This window comes from Lagopus leucura, unplaced genomic scaffold (genome assembly GCF_019238085.1).
Source record: "Lagopus leucura isolate 7727_CA_CO unplaced genomic scaffold, USGS_WTPT01 Super-Scaffold_702, whole genome shotgun sequence".
Lineage (NCBI taxonomy): Eukaryota > Metazoa > Chordata > Aves > Galliformes > Phasianidae > Lagopus > Lagopus leucura.
The window spans coordinates 5380365-5393880 of record NW_024962254.1 but is presented as its reverse complement, the minus strand read 5'-3'; the positions used below and the strand labels follow the sequence as shown (position 1 = coordinate 5393880).

Below are 13516 nucleotides of genomic sequence, written 5' to 3'. Positions count from 1 at the left end.
TCAGCCAGTCCTGAAATTTGATAAGGAATACACTTCAGTTACACTGTGGCTGATAAGCACTATTATTTGAGGAAAATACAGTGGGGTCTTCCCTTCTAAAAATAAAGCAAAATACAAACATGATTTTCTTATATGAAATTTCACATTGATAGAGAGAACTAAGATTATTCATCACTTCCACCTGGGTTAGATCACTTTCATTCTTGCTGCAGATCAGCCTCATTTCATACTTCTGCTGCTAAAATAACATGAGCAGTGAGCAATGCCAGCTTACATTCAGAAGAGAAAAAAAAGTCAGTGTATCACCAAAACCAGTGATGTAATGAAAATTTCACACACTACTCATTCCCATGGCTGAAAAAGGATGATTCCTCTGGAGGACAATGCCAAAGGCTGCAGTAGCTAAAGTTCATTATTAGGACTCTCTTGGAAAGCATTGACTGTATGAAGTTTCAGAGAAGCCATCTGAAGCATCCTAATAAGTATGAACACATCCTACCAGACACATCTGTTAAATAACAGAACAAATGCCTTTTCTGTGGGGAAAAAAAAAAACAGGAACTTGCTCTGCTTGCATGGATTAGAATCATTCCATGAATGCTACACGTTTTCAAGGCCAGGCTGGATGTGGCTCTGGGCAGCCTGGTCTGCTGGTTGGCGATCCTGCACATAGCAGGGGGGTTGAAATTAGATGACCATTGTGGTCCTTTTCAACCCAGGCCATTCTATCACTCTATGCTCAGTGTGATGAGATTTAGGTAAAAGCAGTATTTTACACAACAAAAGTCACTGAAAATTTAGATGTTCAATCATAAAGTGGAAAATTTAAAGTTCTGCTGGAATAAACAAAAGCAAAATTTTATTATTATTGATATGTTTGTTTTTACATAGTTCTTACACAGTCTGAGGCTGCATAATGGAATGAGAAGCCTGTGTTCTCTTCCTAATTATTCATCTAATTTCTCATTGTGAAACTGTACCCAAAGCTGAAAGGCTGGTTGATACACACAACTGAATTGAACCAAGCAAATTAATGGAAATCTGTATGTACACAAACTGAATGACTCTAGCTGCAAGGCTAACTGAGCCACAACTTCATGAGGTTCTGCATTAATTTAGTAGAACTGAAAACCTAAAACTCACACCCATCTTTTAACTGTTGTAATGCCTGTCAGTGGAGGAGCTTAGGACTTCTTTCTGAAGCACAGACAGATGTAGTCTAACTGCATCACCTCAGCAAACAGATTACAGCCACAGCTGAGCTGTCACACATCCGTAACATGGATCACCACCTCCACAGCTCTGCCAATAGAGCAGGCTGCACACATTCACTATTTCACTTCAAGAATGAAAACAAATTTAAAAAGCAGCCAACTTCACTTAGTGATGCCTTTTAGAATGAGAAATCCTACCCAGAGCACACGTCACTGCTGAAACTGAACTTGGATTGTTATGAAATTTTACTCATTAATGAAAAGGAGAGAATATTCAACAATTACTGAAATCATTCAAATTGCATTTTCTTGTCTAAAATATTACACCCTCAGATGTATTTGCAGTTTTTGCAAGTTTTCCTCAGTGGAAAGAAAGGAAATAATACAAGAACATCAAAACCACACATTAGCACAAGTCAAACATCCCACTGACAATTACATTTCATATTTAGGTCTTTCAATTGCTACTGGGAGAATAAAAGGTATTTTCTACAGAATATAGTATAAAACAGCGTGAAGGATCACTGAGACTTCAGTATATGTACAAAAAAATGAAGTGGTCGCTTTATCCAGGAGATCCTTAACATGCCTACCAACACATTGCCAGGTGCTACAATATAAGGAAATACACAACTCTTTATCAGAGCAAGAATTGTGCAGGTAAATGAGTTAACATGTCCAGCTACAAACCCTTTAACCTGCTGCTCTACTCTAGAATTCCAAGAGCTGACTGCATGGGGACTGCTGGACAACTCTGCCTCTTTGTCACTGCTGCTCCTGCTTTCTAGAAACTCTCCTATTCAAGCACAGAGTCTGCAGGAAATGCTGCATCAGCTCAGAGCTCTGGGAACCTCAGATGTCAATAGAACAAACACACCTCCTTACAGACTTGAACTTTTTGGGTAAGACAAAAAAAAAAAAAAAAAAAAGCCACAACAAACCTTGCAGCTAAAAAGACAGAAAAATGATACACATCCCATTTCATCTCTTACCATTATCCAGAGTCAGACCTAAAGGATCTGGTCTCTAAAGTCTTTTTATGAAAGGTCATAGCTTGACTTCAGAAACACTCAGGCAGCAGTTAAACAACGTATCTATGGTGTTCTGCTATTTCTTTGATGGATTCAAACATACAGATTTCTTTACTATGAGAGTGGTGAGGTGCTGGAACATCTCCCTGGAGAGGCTGTGGATGCCCCATCCCTGGAGGTGTTCAAGGCCAGGTTGGATGGGGCCCTGGGCAGCCTGGTCTGGTATTAAATGTGGAGGTTGGTGGGCCTGGCTGTGGCAGGGAGGTTGGAGCTTCATGATCCTTGAGGTCCCTTCCAACCCAGGCCATTCTGTGATGCAGTACCAAATGGCATTCTGCACTGGAAAATGAAATTGTTGTTTTCTCTCTGAGATGCTACTGCAGGAAGTTCAACATTTCCCACGTCGCACAGTGATTAACTCAAAGAATCAGGAGTTCAAACAAATACTTCAAATAAAATAACCACCTCACGTGAAGTAGTACCAAAAAAGCAGTGAAGTTGCAATTGCACCTCTCCACCCTGTCATCCTGCCATTAGATTAGAGAAGGAAGCTTACACGGCTTAAGTTGCAAGACAACTTAATACTAAGCAAAATCCAAGTGATTAATTTATCAACATTAGGAGCCCAGAAGTAGCTCTTTATAAAGGTATACAGCACAAAGTTTTAAAAAATATCATGTATTTAATACTGCTCATTGGTTTGTTCCCACTGGTTTCTCTCTTCATAAGAATTGTTTTCTTGATCATACTCAACTTGTCCAGCTGACTTGTTCACAGAACCTATCCTTGATGACTCCCAAGCATCTCCTTGATTACCCCAATTTAAATCCCATCCCTGTGTGAATAGGATAGAATTGCTCTCTTCCTCCCAGTTGATTATTTTGCACTTTATCAAGCTTCATATTTTTCCCCTAAAAATCAAGAGATTTTTCTGAAATGGCTGACTATAAGTTTTGTATTTTCTTATCATAAATAATCTTGCATAATCCCACAGTAAATTCTTTTTTCCAGATGCTGTAGCTATATATAGAACAAGTTACATTGCAGGAACATTACTGGCAACTTCTCCTAATTAGGAAAACTGATAATTTATCCCTTTTTTCCCCCCAATACACTTTAACTACATGATTTACTAATTCCTAGAAGATAGGAAACCATTCCCCTTTAACAATCCTAGAAAGTAATCTTGCCAATTTCAATTCCAGTTGCAATTCGTAATGCTACACTGATCACTAAATCATCACCAAACACAGGCTTGCTCTACAAAGAACAGCAGTTACATTATCAGAAAAATTATGCTTTCCAATCTTGTGACCCACGGTTTGAGAAGTCTGTTTGCATTCAAACATTTCTAGGAGAGAAAAATCAGATTTCCTTAGATAACCCTTACAATTAACCTGCATTTCCTGCACCCATGCATTTGGAATCAGTAACAAATGGAGAAGGAAACCATGTGAATATATTGCCTTGTTTGCTGATTTTAAAAACATTTACATAAGCAAGGGGGGGGGAGAGAGGGGGGAAGGTGCATATTGTGCACAGTCAATTGCAAAAATCAGAAAGCACAGGTGTTGCTGTCTTTCTCCTACCCATTACAAATTGTGTGGTTGTCTTTTTTTTTTTTTAAAGTTATTATTCTATAAGCTAAGAAGTTACATTCCTGTTACATTTAATTTTTAGGACAGTATACCAACCTTAGAATGCAAAAGCAAGCAATATACAAGGTCCCATTTGCTGTCAGAAAGGAAGTTGATTGCAAGATCTCAGGTAGCAGTTTGTGCAAATAATAGTCAAGTTTTCGTTTCCTGAGAATAGCTGCAATCTGAGGGAGGAGGAAGAAAAAAGGGAGGACAAACTTTAATTCAATTAGGTTCTTTCTTGCACATTGTAAAGAAAAAAGAAAAAAGAAAAATGAAAAATGAAATACACCCATTTAAGTAGTAAATCAAATCTCCTTAAATTTGCTGGTTTTACGAACAATACCACAAAGATTTCCTTTAAACTTGTTCCAGATATTACAGTGTTTATACCAGGAAATATGCCACATAAGCCTCAGTGGAAACTGTGAGAGAGGTTTTACTACCTTGTTACCATTGGCCATAATAGTCAGAAAGGTTGTCTGCCAGATAGCAGAACTTTAAGATGTAATAAACTCACAAAGATTTGTCTTTCAGGCAATTGGAGCACCTCATAACAAAGGCCAGCATACCACTAAGCAATGCACTAAGCGATCCAGATATGGCCCCTACACTGTGCCTACAAAGTGCTGATGCATTTCTAAAGGTTTCTAATCGTACCAAACAACTCCAAGTCCTCCAAAACTTTTTCACCATTTGCTAAAAGAAGAACACATTCTTGAGAAATTGTATAGAAACACTACGTGAAAACATCATGTTACGTATGCCTGAAGTAGAAACCAGGTTGGATCTGAAAAACAAGTGCTCTCTTAGTCAGTTGAATTTATGTTATGAAGAACTGTTAGATGAAGGCTCAAATATAACATGTCCTCAAAATCCTTCTTGTCTACTGAAATCTTGCAATTATTAGAACAAGGAGCCAGATTTTTCTCAGAAGAGCACAGCTAAGATGAAAGGCAACAGACAATTCAAATACTGGACACTCAGGTTAGACAAGATAAAAAATATTACCCTTTGAGGTGGCTGAATATCTGAACGGACTGCCCTAAAAGGTTGTGGACTCTCCAACACCAGAGATCCTCTAAAGCTCAGACCAGGAAATGCCCCACACACACCTATCCGACTTGTCCTGCCTTGAGCACGAGGCTGGAACCACGTGGCCTCCAAATCTCCATGGTTCCATGAACTTAGAATGCACTGACAGACAGATTTTTGTTTTTAATAGCATCATCATGTTCATCTGCACTGGTTTCTCAAGGACTCTCAAAATAGTCAGAGCTTTCAACCAACGCTTACAGTCGGAAAACTGCAGACAGAAAGAGCTTAAAACTACAAGTGCTGATGAGAACAGCAGGCAGCCTGTTGGTCAGTAGCACCTCTTGAGGACTTGGTTTCTCAATTCAAAGACACGGGGGAAGGAATTGTTCTTCTCAAAACCAGCCCACTTGCACTGAACAGCAAGGTGTTTTAGATACAGAGATAAAATGAGGCTTTTATCTGGATGAGAACCTACGAGATACGGTCTAGTGGCTTGTGGGAGCAAGGGTAATGGGAGGACAGCTGAACTAGATGATCTTGCAGGTCCCTTCCAAACTTGTGATTCTATGATTCTGCTGTAAGTAACCATAAGAGAGCTCTGCCAAAACAAGTGCCCAAAACAAAGCCTGAATTAAGGAGAAACATATGCACAAACAGACTTCTGAAAATAGATTAACGCACCACTTCATCACATGTCAAGACTGCTTAAGCCATAATAGATTAGGCAACAGTGCAATCCAGATAATCTTTCTGTTACAAAGTCTTAATGCAGGCTAAACACCAGATTACTCGTTGCCACCTCCTCAGCTATTTCCAGTCTACTGTACAAAGGTTGTGAACATGTGGAACAGAAGAATTTTTTTCTTTTTAAAGAACACAACCTTTGAGCTGAAGCGTAAAGTCTTGTTTCCTCCGAAGAAGCATTTTATACTTTTATATCTCTTTTAAATACACAAAATTTTGAAAATATTGGTATTGTTATAAAGCAGTGTCAAATCAAAAGCTAATGGTTAATTCTGTAGCATCTCCAATAAGTTTTACACTAGTTTTTCACTTTCCCTTCTCCTTACTACTCAACTCAAGGGCAGAAAAGAATCAGGAACACCACCACACAGGTCAGGCTGAGGAAACACTGCTTATGATAACTGAAGGAGCTGCACATGTAAAAGCAATATGGCTTGAGGCATGCACATCAAAAACAGATAATGCCCATCATCTCCACAGTGTTTTACAGACATCAACTAAGCTAAATACCATGTACAGCCAAAACCTGACAAAAGCAGGTTACACAGCAAGTTCCTCCCCTTCACCCCACCACCTATGGTGTGATTACGTGGAATGAACACCAGTAATACTTCCAGACTCCACCTTGTATTCCCTTCCAGCCCTCCACAGTTACAGAAAGTACTCTTACAGTTGAAATAGGCAAGAGAGATTCTGAAACATGTCAGCCCATGGCATTTCTTCATTCCCATAGGGATAAACCCCATCCAGGTGAGTTGGGAGGTCACTGTGATGAAGGCCAAATGCTTTGTGACAAACGCTCTGCTCAAGGCTTAGCACCAGACAGTAGCAACAGACACCAGCATGGAAGGAAAGGGCCATGAGGAAACCCAGTAGCTACCTCCTTGGCAAGCTTTAATGTCCATGAAGAGAGTGCTAACAGTCAGAGCACAAGGTTACATGGCAACCTGTGCTGTGTGAGGCACCCTGCAGAGTCAGATCCAAGAAACAGCTGTCTCATTGAAAACACGCTCACAGATCTCCAGAACTATGGGAGGAAACCTCATTGCAGTCCAGTACAGGAGGGAGACTTATTTTTTACATCGTCTGTTAGTAATATGACAACAGGGAATAGTTTTAAACTAAAAGAAGTTAGGAATAAATTTTACACTCGGGGGCAGTGAGGCCTTGGCACTGCTCCCCAAAGAGCTCTGAGTGCCCCAGCCCTGGAGGTGCTCAAGGCCAGGTTGGATGGGGCCTGGGCAGCCTGAGCTGCTGGGGAGCAACCAGCCCATGGTAGGAGGTTGGGTGGACTTTTAGATCCCTTCCAACTCAATTTGGAGATTCTATATAAAAGGAGCAGATGAATCCTCAGATTCCTTGACTTGGGTATCTAAGGGAGGTCTGCATCATGACCTTAATGCTGACAGATAAAGTTTGGGATGTTACTCACTATAAGAATGAAGGACTGCAATTCTGAGTCAAGTGACTGTTCCAAACAGTTCACTATCACGTATCCAAGAGTTGCCTGAAGCAGCTCCCTGCCTCCCAGTGCTCTTCTCTCCTCTCTACAGTTTCTCAGCTACATTCTTTTCTTTTTAAGACAGAGAAGTAGAAAAATTCTTCAATGCTTAGAAAACACTGCAGATTTCCAGCATAAGTAAGAAAGCATGGAGTGAAGAAAAGCTGTATTAGAAAATGCCATGAATGTTTGCCACTGCATGAAACCCTGACACTATATTCCTTCCCTTCGATTTCACACTGCTTGTGCTGCCCCACCTCTCCTCCTAGCCACAGTTTACCTGCAATCCAGGGCATGGAAGAATGCACCCCTCATAGCACTACAAGATCATGATTTCATGGAACAAAAAAGATAACAAAATAACCCTTTGCAACACAGTATCACCTTTTCTTTTGTTCCTCTGAAAAATATCAGTAAGAGTGTGGAATAGTTTCACAGATGCTAACAAATAACCCTGACTGTGCTGCTTTCTGACCAGCAGGCACAAGGCAGCTTGTGCTTCTCATCTGCCCACATGCTAAATATCATCCATTTAAAAACGAGTGACAAAGCTGTAAAATCAAAATGTTACCCAGCATACACATCTCTCTAAGGAGGAGATTAGAAAGGGAACAGAAGACCTAACAAAACCAATGCTCACCATATAGCTGATGTTCTATCAATCTCTACTATACAAACCAGTATGGATGTTATTCACATGAAGCCCCTGTTAGGTAACTGCACTTTCTCAAGCAGATTTGCTCTCTGCAGATAAAGAATACTCAAGTTTAAAGTACTTAGTATTAAAGATGTCTTTATTCATCAAGAAAATTCCAGCCCACGTAAGAACTTAGCATTTGTGTCATGGCAGAACATAATTTCTTTCAATTTAATTTACAGAATTCAGAGACACCTGGAAAATAATAAAAGAAACTCAATGCCAGAACTGGCATTGCCTTCTCAGCACAACTTAAGTGTTCTTATGCTATGAGAGAAACTTCACACCGTAGGACAGCCTGCAGATGCAGTCCTATCTGGTCTGTGCAAGCATCTAACAGCACTCACTGCCCAGGGCCCTTACTAGCAGCTGGGCTGCATGCTGGCACAGCTCTAGAGATGGCATACACAGCTCAGCTTTCCCAACAGTTTTGCACTCTCAGCTTCTAAAGTAGCCCAGCAGTGAATCTCATCTGTCTCAGTCCCCTATAAGAAGCACTCTTCTAGATGCACAAACAACAACCAAGAGCAAAAAGGAATTTAAAACAAGTCCTGCACTGTCACAGGGAAGATGTCCAGAGCTTTCAGAACTTTGCAGTTTCCCTCTTTGCATCCACATATTATGGCTCTTGATCTCCTTTCAGATCAACACAGTCCACAGAAAATACAGATATTTCCAGATTACAATCAGGAAACATATGGGAATCTGGGTGAAACTTTGATCACAGCACTTCAGACCTCAGACAGCTAAACTTGTGCATTCACAGTAAGACAAGTAACACCCACAGAGCAGTAACAAGTCAGTGTGATGAAATACGCCTGTATTCCTGATTCCTGTCGTGTGCCACTTCTGCCCTACAGCCATGTGCTGAAAGAAGGCTGGGGCAAAACCAGACCTGTCAGGCTGACTTCCAGGGAAAACATTCCTGGTCCCAAATAAGACAATTAGTTTGATACTATGCATGTCATCAGCTCAATAAGTTGAGTCACCATCCCTGAACGTGTTTAAAAACCATTTGGATGTGGTGCTTGGGGACATGACTTAGCGGAGGGTTGTTAGTTAGGGTAGTATGCTGAGGTTGTGGTTGGACTTGATGGTCTTTTCCAACCTGAGCAATTCTATGATTCTATGGACTACAGGCAGCACCAGCTTGACTCAATGCATGTGCTGATCGACATACACACACTGATGGATTCTGTGGCAGGCTAAAAAACACAGAAATTGCATCAGCTCTGCTGTGGGAGTACAGTATTATTTGTTCATCTCTTTCAAGTCACCACTTTTTTAGGTTTGCACAAACTTTATGTTTAAGAATGCAACCCCCTCCATCAAACCTTAGCAGCAGGATGCCCCATCCTTGGAGGCATTCAAGGCCAGGCTGGATGTGGCTCTGGGCAGCCTGGTCTGGTGGTTGGCGACCCTGCACATAGCAGGGGGTTGGAACTGGATGAGCATTGTGGTCCTTTTCAAACCAGGCTACTCTATGATTCTATGAACTTAGCCCAGCATGCAACACTGACTGATGGAAACTGAAAAAAGCAGAATCATTTCTATCTCATTCCTTCACAAGCACCACTAAAATTGAGCACATAAAAACAAATACACACACACACACAAAAAAAAAAAAAAAAAAAAAAAAAAAAAAAAGAACTACAGAAATATTGAGACACCTAGCCACATCTCCAGGCACAAAGCTCCATGACTTACATCACAGTAGCTATCTAGCATGCAAATGTAGAGACTACCAATAATGCTGTGCAGATGGTTTATATAATATATATGCAGCAAATCATTAACAAGCTAGGAAAACTGTCAAAGCACAAGTTATGCAAATGGACCCTTAGAGATGATCCAGCCCCAATGCTCAATCTCTTCAGGGCTAAACCACATTATTGAGGGCGTTGTGTTATGTTTCTTGAGCACTGACATCAACCACCTCTCCAGCAAGCCGTTCCAGTGCCTGCTCACCCTTATGATAAAAACCTTTTTCTTAATGCCCAGACTGACTTTCCCCAGTGCAACTCCGTGCCATTTCTACACCCATCATCAGGTTCCCTGAGCAGAGCCTGGCACCTTCCTGCTTCACTTCCTTAGGGATTTCTGGAGAAAACTGAAAGCAAAGCAACTCTAAACATTTAAAACAGTTTAGAAAATGTCTCATACCACACAAAGACAGATGTCAGATTTGTTTCAAAGCTATATTTGAATAGATTAAATACACATGTGCTTAACATTCTACATTTTCACAGTCCTGTATGAATTTTCTAAGGACATTATTCCCTTGCTTTAAAAATGATTTTTAAGCACTTTGGAATGACTTAATCTCAAAATGCCCTCAGGTAACATTTGTGTTTCGAAATACACTGTTGTCTAAACCAGCAATTTGTTCCCAGTGACTCTTCTTAAACATTCAGATCTCGTGTTCCTCAATTAGCTGGTACCACCCTGATTTCACAGATAAAAAAAAGTGAGGCTTCATAATTTCACAAGTCAGCTCCTGCAGTACCACAACGAGGACGGTGTTCCCCTGCTCTGCCCTCCAACTTCCTTCCTCTGTGCCTTGAGAGATGTTGTACAAGGATTAGCATGAGGGGTGTGGCTTGTTTTGTCGTGTTTAGGTTTGGTTTGTTTTAAACTTCGCACATTTGCACCCAAGTTAAAAAATAGAAACGAACAGGAGAATTCATGTACTCTCTGAACATCCAGATTACCTTCAGTTCTGGCATCACTCTCAATTCACAGAGAACAGATGTACACCTGCTTGACAGAAGCCTCTTCGCCAGGTTTGCTGCTTCCCAGTGCCTGTGCTGAGTTCATTGCTCTGTCAAGGCTGGGTCCTCTCGCTATCACTGCAGTGCAGGCTCCACGCCACCCTTGTACCTTTGAGCTTCAGCTCCTCGATGCTGCTGAATTCCTTGCTGATTCTTCTGAAATGCTTGCACTTTTCCCCACTGAAATAAGCATCTCACCAAAAGACTTTTTTGGTTTATTTTAGTTTTATGAAAGAATGTTACTAGTCTGCCCTAAAAGCTGCCTGAACAGACCGGAATGATCGCAGCCTGGAATGAAGATGTTGCAATCAGGCTCTTTCTTTAGTAACATTTAAACTAATTTTAGTCATAATTAAAGTGGCTTCCAGAAGAACCTGAAAGCAAGAACGCGCTGACCTGCAGGTCCCTCAGAACATAGTGCAGAACTGAGATGATCAGATATGCCAGTACATGATTACAGCATCAGGCTATGCCATAAACAAATCCCATTTCTTGATGGGCCTCATAGGCAGAAGCATGTTACAGGGTAACGCTAACAGCCTTCTGAGGCTTCCCACCCTACCTCCAATACACAATCATGCACAGCACAAACAACATCGATGTCTGTGCCTATATGGACTGACAAAGCAGCATCTGTTTGGTGCTTGCTAACTCCAGGCTTGGCACAGGATGAATCCAAACAGCTCTCCCTACGAGATACCACACTTGAAGCAGAGCTGGAGCGAGGCATGGCCGGCGGGCACCACGTGCCTTTAGGCTGGGCTATGGCCCTATCTCATAGGGTGTAGGTACAGCCAGGAAAATTATGCATCAGGCTGTAAAAGGAAGGAGGGAGCCTGGCTTAAATTAAGCAGGGACAGATGGCCAGGTCAGGAGAATGATAAGGGGAAGGACACAAACAACTCTGCCATCTCACAAGCAAGAAGTCAGAAGAATTAGCTTCACTGCAAAGTAGAGATCAAACCATTTTTATCTTATGAAAGGAAACGTTACTATCACTGGTTACACCACTTCGTATTATTGATTAAGCATTTCCATCTACTGGAACATACACCATAAACAACACATGTGAAAAACATTCAACCCCTCAGGAAACAGAGGACTTTGCTCTGACACGTGTAATGAATGGCAGGCTTCCCACGTGAAATCAACGGGAACCAAGGGCAACACAGGCCAAGACAACTCAGACCTGATAATGCAGCCACTCACAGCTGGACCCTTCATCCCTATCCCCAGCCTGATACAAGCTAACAGAGCTCTTAGAGCGGGTCCAGAAGAGAGCCACTAAGATGATGAGAGGGCTGGAGCACCTCTCCTGTGAGGAAAGGGTGAGGGAACCAGGATTGTTTCTCTTGGAGAAGAGAAGGCTCTGAGGAAACCGCATTGTGGCCATCCAACATTTGAAGATAGCATGTAAACAGGAGGGGGAATGGCTGTTTGTGAGTGTGGACAGAGATAGGACAAGGGGGAATGGTTTTAAACTGAGATGGGGAGATTTAGGTTAGATATTAGGAGGAAGTTTTTCACACAGGTTGGTGACGCACTGAACAGGCTGCCCAAGGAGGCTGTGGATGCCCCAACCCTGGAGGCATTCAAGGCCAGGCTGGATGTGGCTCTGGGCAGCCTGGGCTGGTGGCTGGTGCCCCTGCACATAGCAGGGGGTTGGAACTGGATGAGCACTGTGGTCCTTTTCAACCCAGCCATTCTGTGATTCTAATCATGACCTCATTTTCTTCTCCTAATCCTAATTTCTGGGAAAAGCCTGAATTGTTCAATTTTGAACACACAATGTTACATCTCCAATTTATTTATTTTTAATCTTTATCTAATCTTAAGGAGCTTTGGAGGTAAAGCACATCAACTTGAAGGTCTTTAGCAAAATTTTCTTAAAAGATCAAGGCAGACAAGTTTTAAACAAGTCTACATTTATAGGTGGTTGCTTTGTTGTTTTTTTGTTTGTTATTTTAAGATTGGAGTTCAGCAATTTTTAACTTTTTCCCTTACCTCCTTTCATCTGGAAGCCTCAATAAATGCTGTAACTACCGACAATGACGCTTCAGAACCTTCCTGGTGAGCTATGAATCAATGAAGTTCAGTACCTGTTATATCTTACTCTTCTGGAGTTACTAAGTTTCTCTTCTGTTGCACAGCATGGCAGTAATGGGCCTCAAGTTGCACCAGTGGAGGTTCAGGTTGGATATTAGGAAAAAAATTCTGCTCAGAAAGAGCAGGGAGGTATTGGAGCAGGCTGCCCAGGAAGGTGGTGGAGTTAATATCCCTGAAAGTGTTCACGTAATGTGGAGATGCAGCACTGAGGGACAAGGTTAGTGGGCATGGTGGGGATGGGTCCATGGTTGGACTGGATGATCTCAGTGGTCTTTTCCAACCTTAATGATTCAATGGTTCAAAATAAGGACTGAAGAGAAACATCACATCCTGGCCGGCTGATCAGGATAGCTTACAAAAGATGCAGGTTTGCATTGTACAGGCTAAGTAAGACTTGGATCTAAAGAGTTCCCCTAAGAGTACAGCCAGATGCTCTGTTGTTCAGCCAACACACGGAAGGCATCTCTCTCTTTTGGGAAAGGCATGAGCACCTAAAATACAAGATCACAACTGAGAGCAGCTGCTATAATCAATTGGTTGAATTTGGAGCTGTACATCCAGGCTGGATGTGGCTCTGGGCAGCCTGGGCTGGTGGTTGGTGACCCTGCCCGTGGCAGGGGTTGAAACTACATGATCTTTGAGGTCCTTTTCAACCCAGGCCATTCTATGATTCTATGATCCAAAGAAAGCAAACCTCTCAGAAGAGCTACACAAAGGAATGCTTCACTTGTAAAATGTAAGCAGTCTTAATTACAAAACAAGCATTCCTGCCAGCCA

At 41.7% G+C, this 13516-nt stretch overlaps 1 protein-coding gene across 2 annotated transcripts in view; it reads right to left on the bottom strand.

Annotated features, from left to right (window-relative positions):
* Positions 1 to 13516, bottom strand: part of TMEM135 (transmembrane protein 135) — a 166083-nt gene that overhangs the window by 148442 nt on the left and 4125 nt on the right. The window contains exon 2 of one of the 2 annotated variants that reach the window (XM_042862536.1): positions 3940 to 4067. The exons of the other annotated variant lie outside the window; for it this stretch is intronic. Within the exon in view, the coding sequence (XP_042718470.1) occupies positions 3940 to 4067 (128 nt within the window). The remainder of the gene's footprint in view (positions 1 to 3939; positions 4068 to 13516) is intronic. 2 annotated transcript variants of the gene reach the window in all.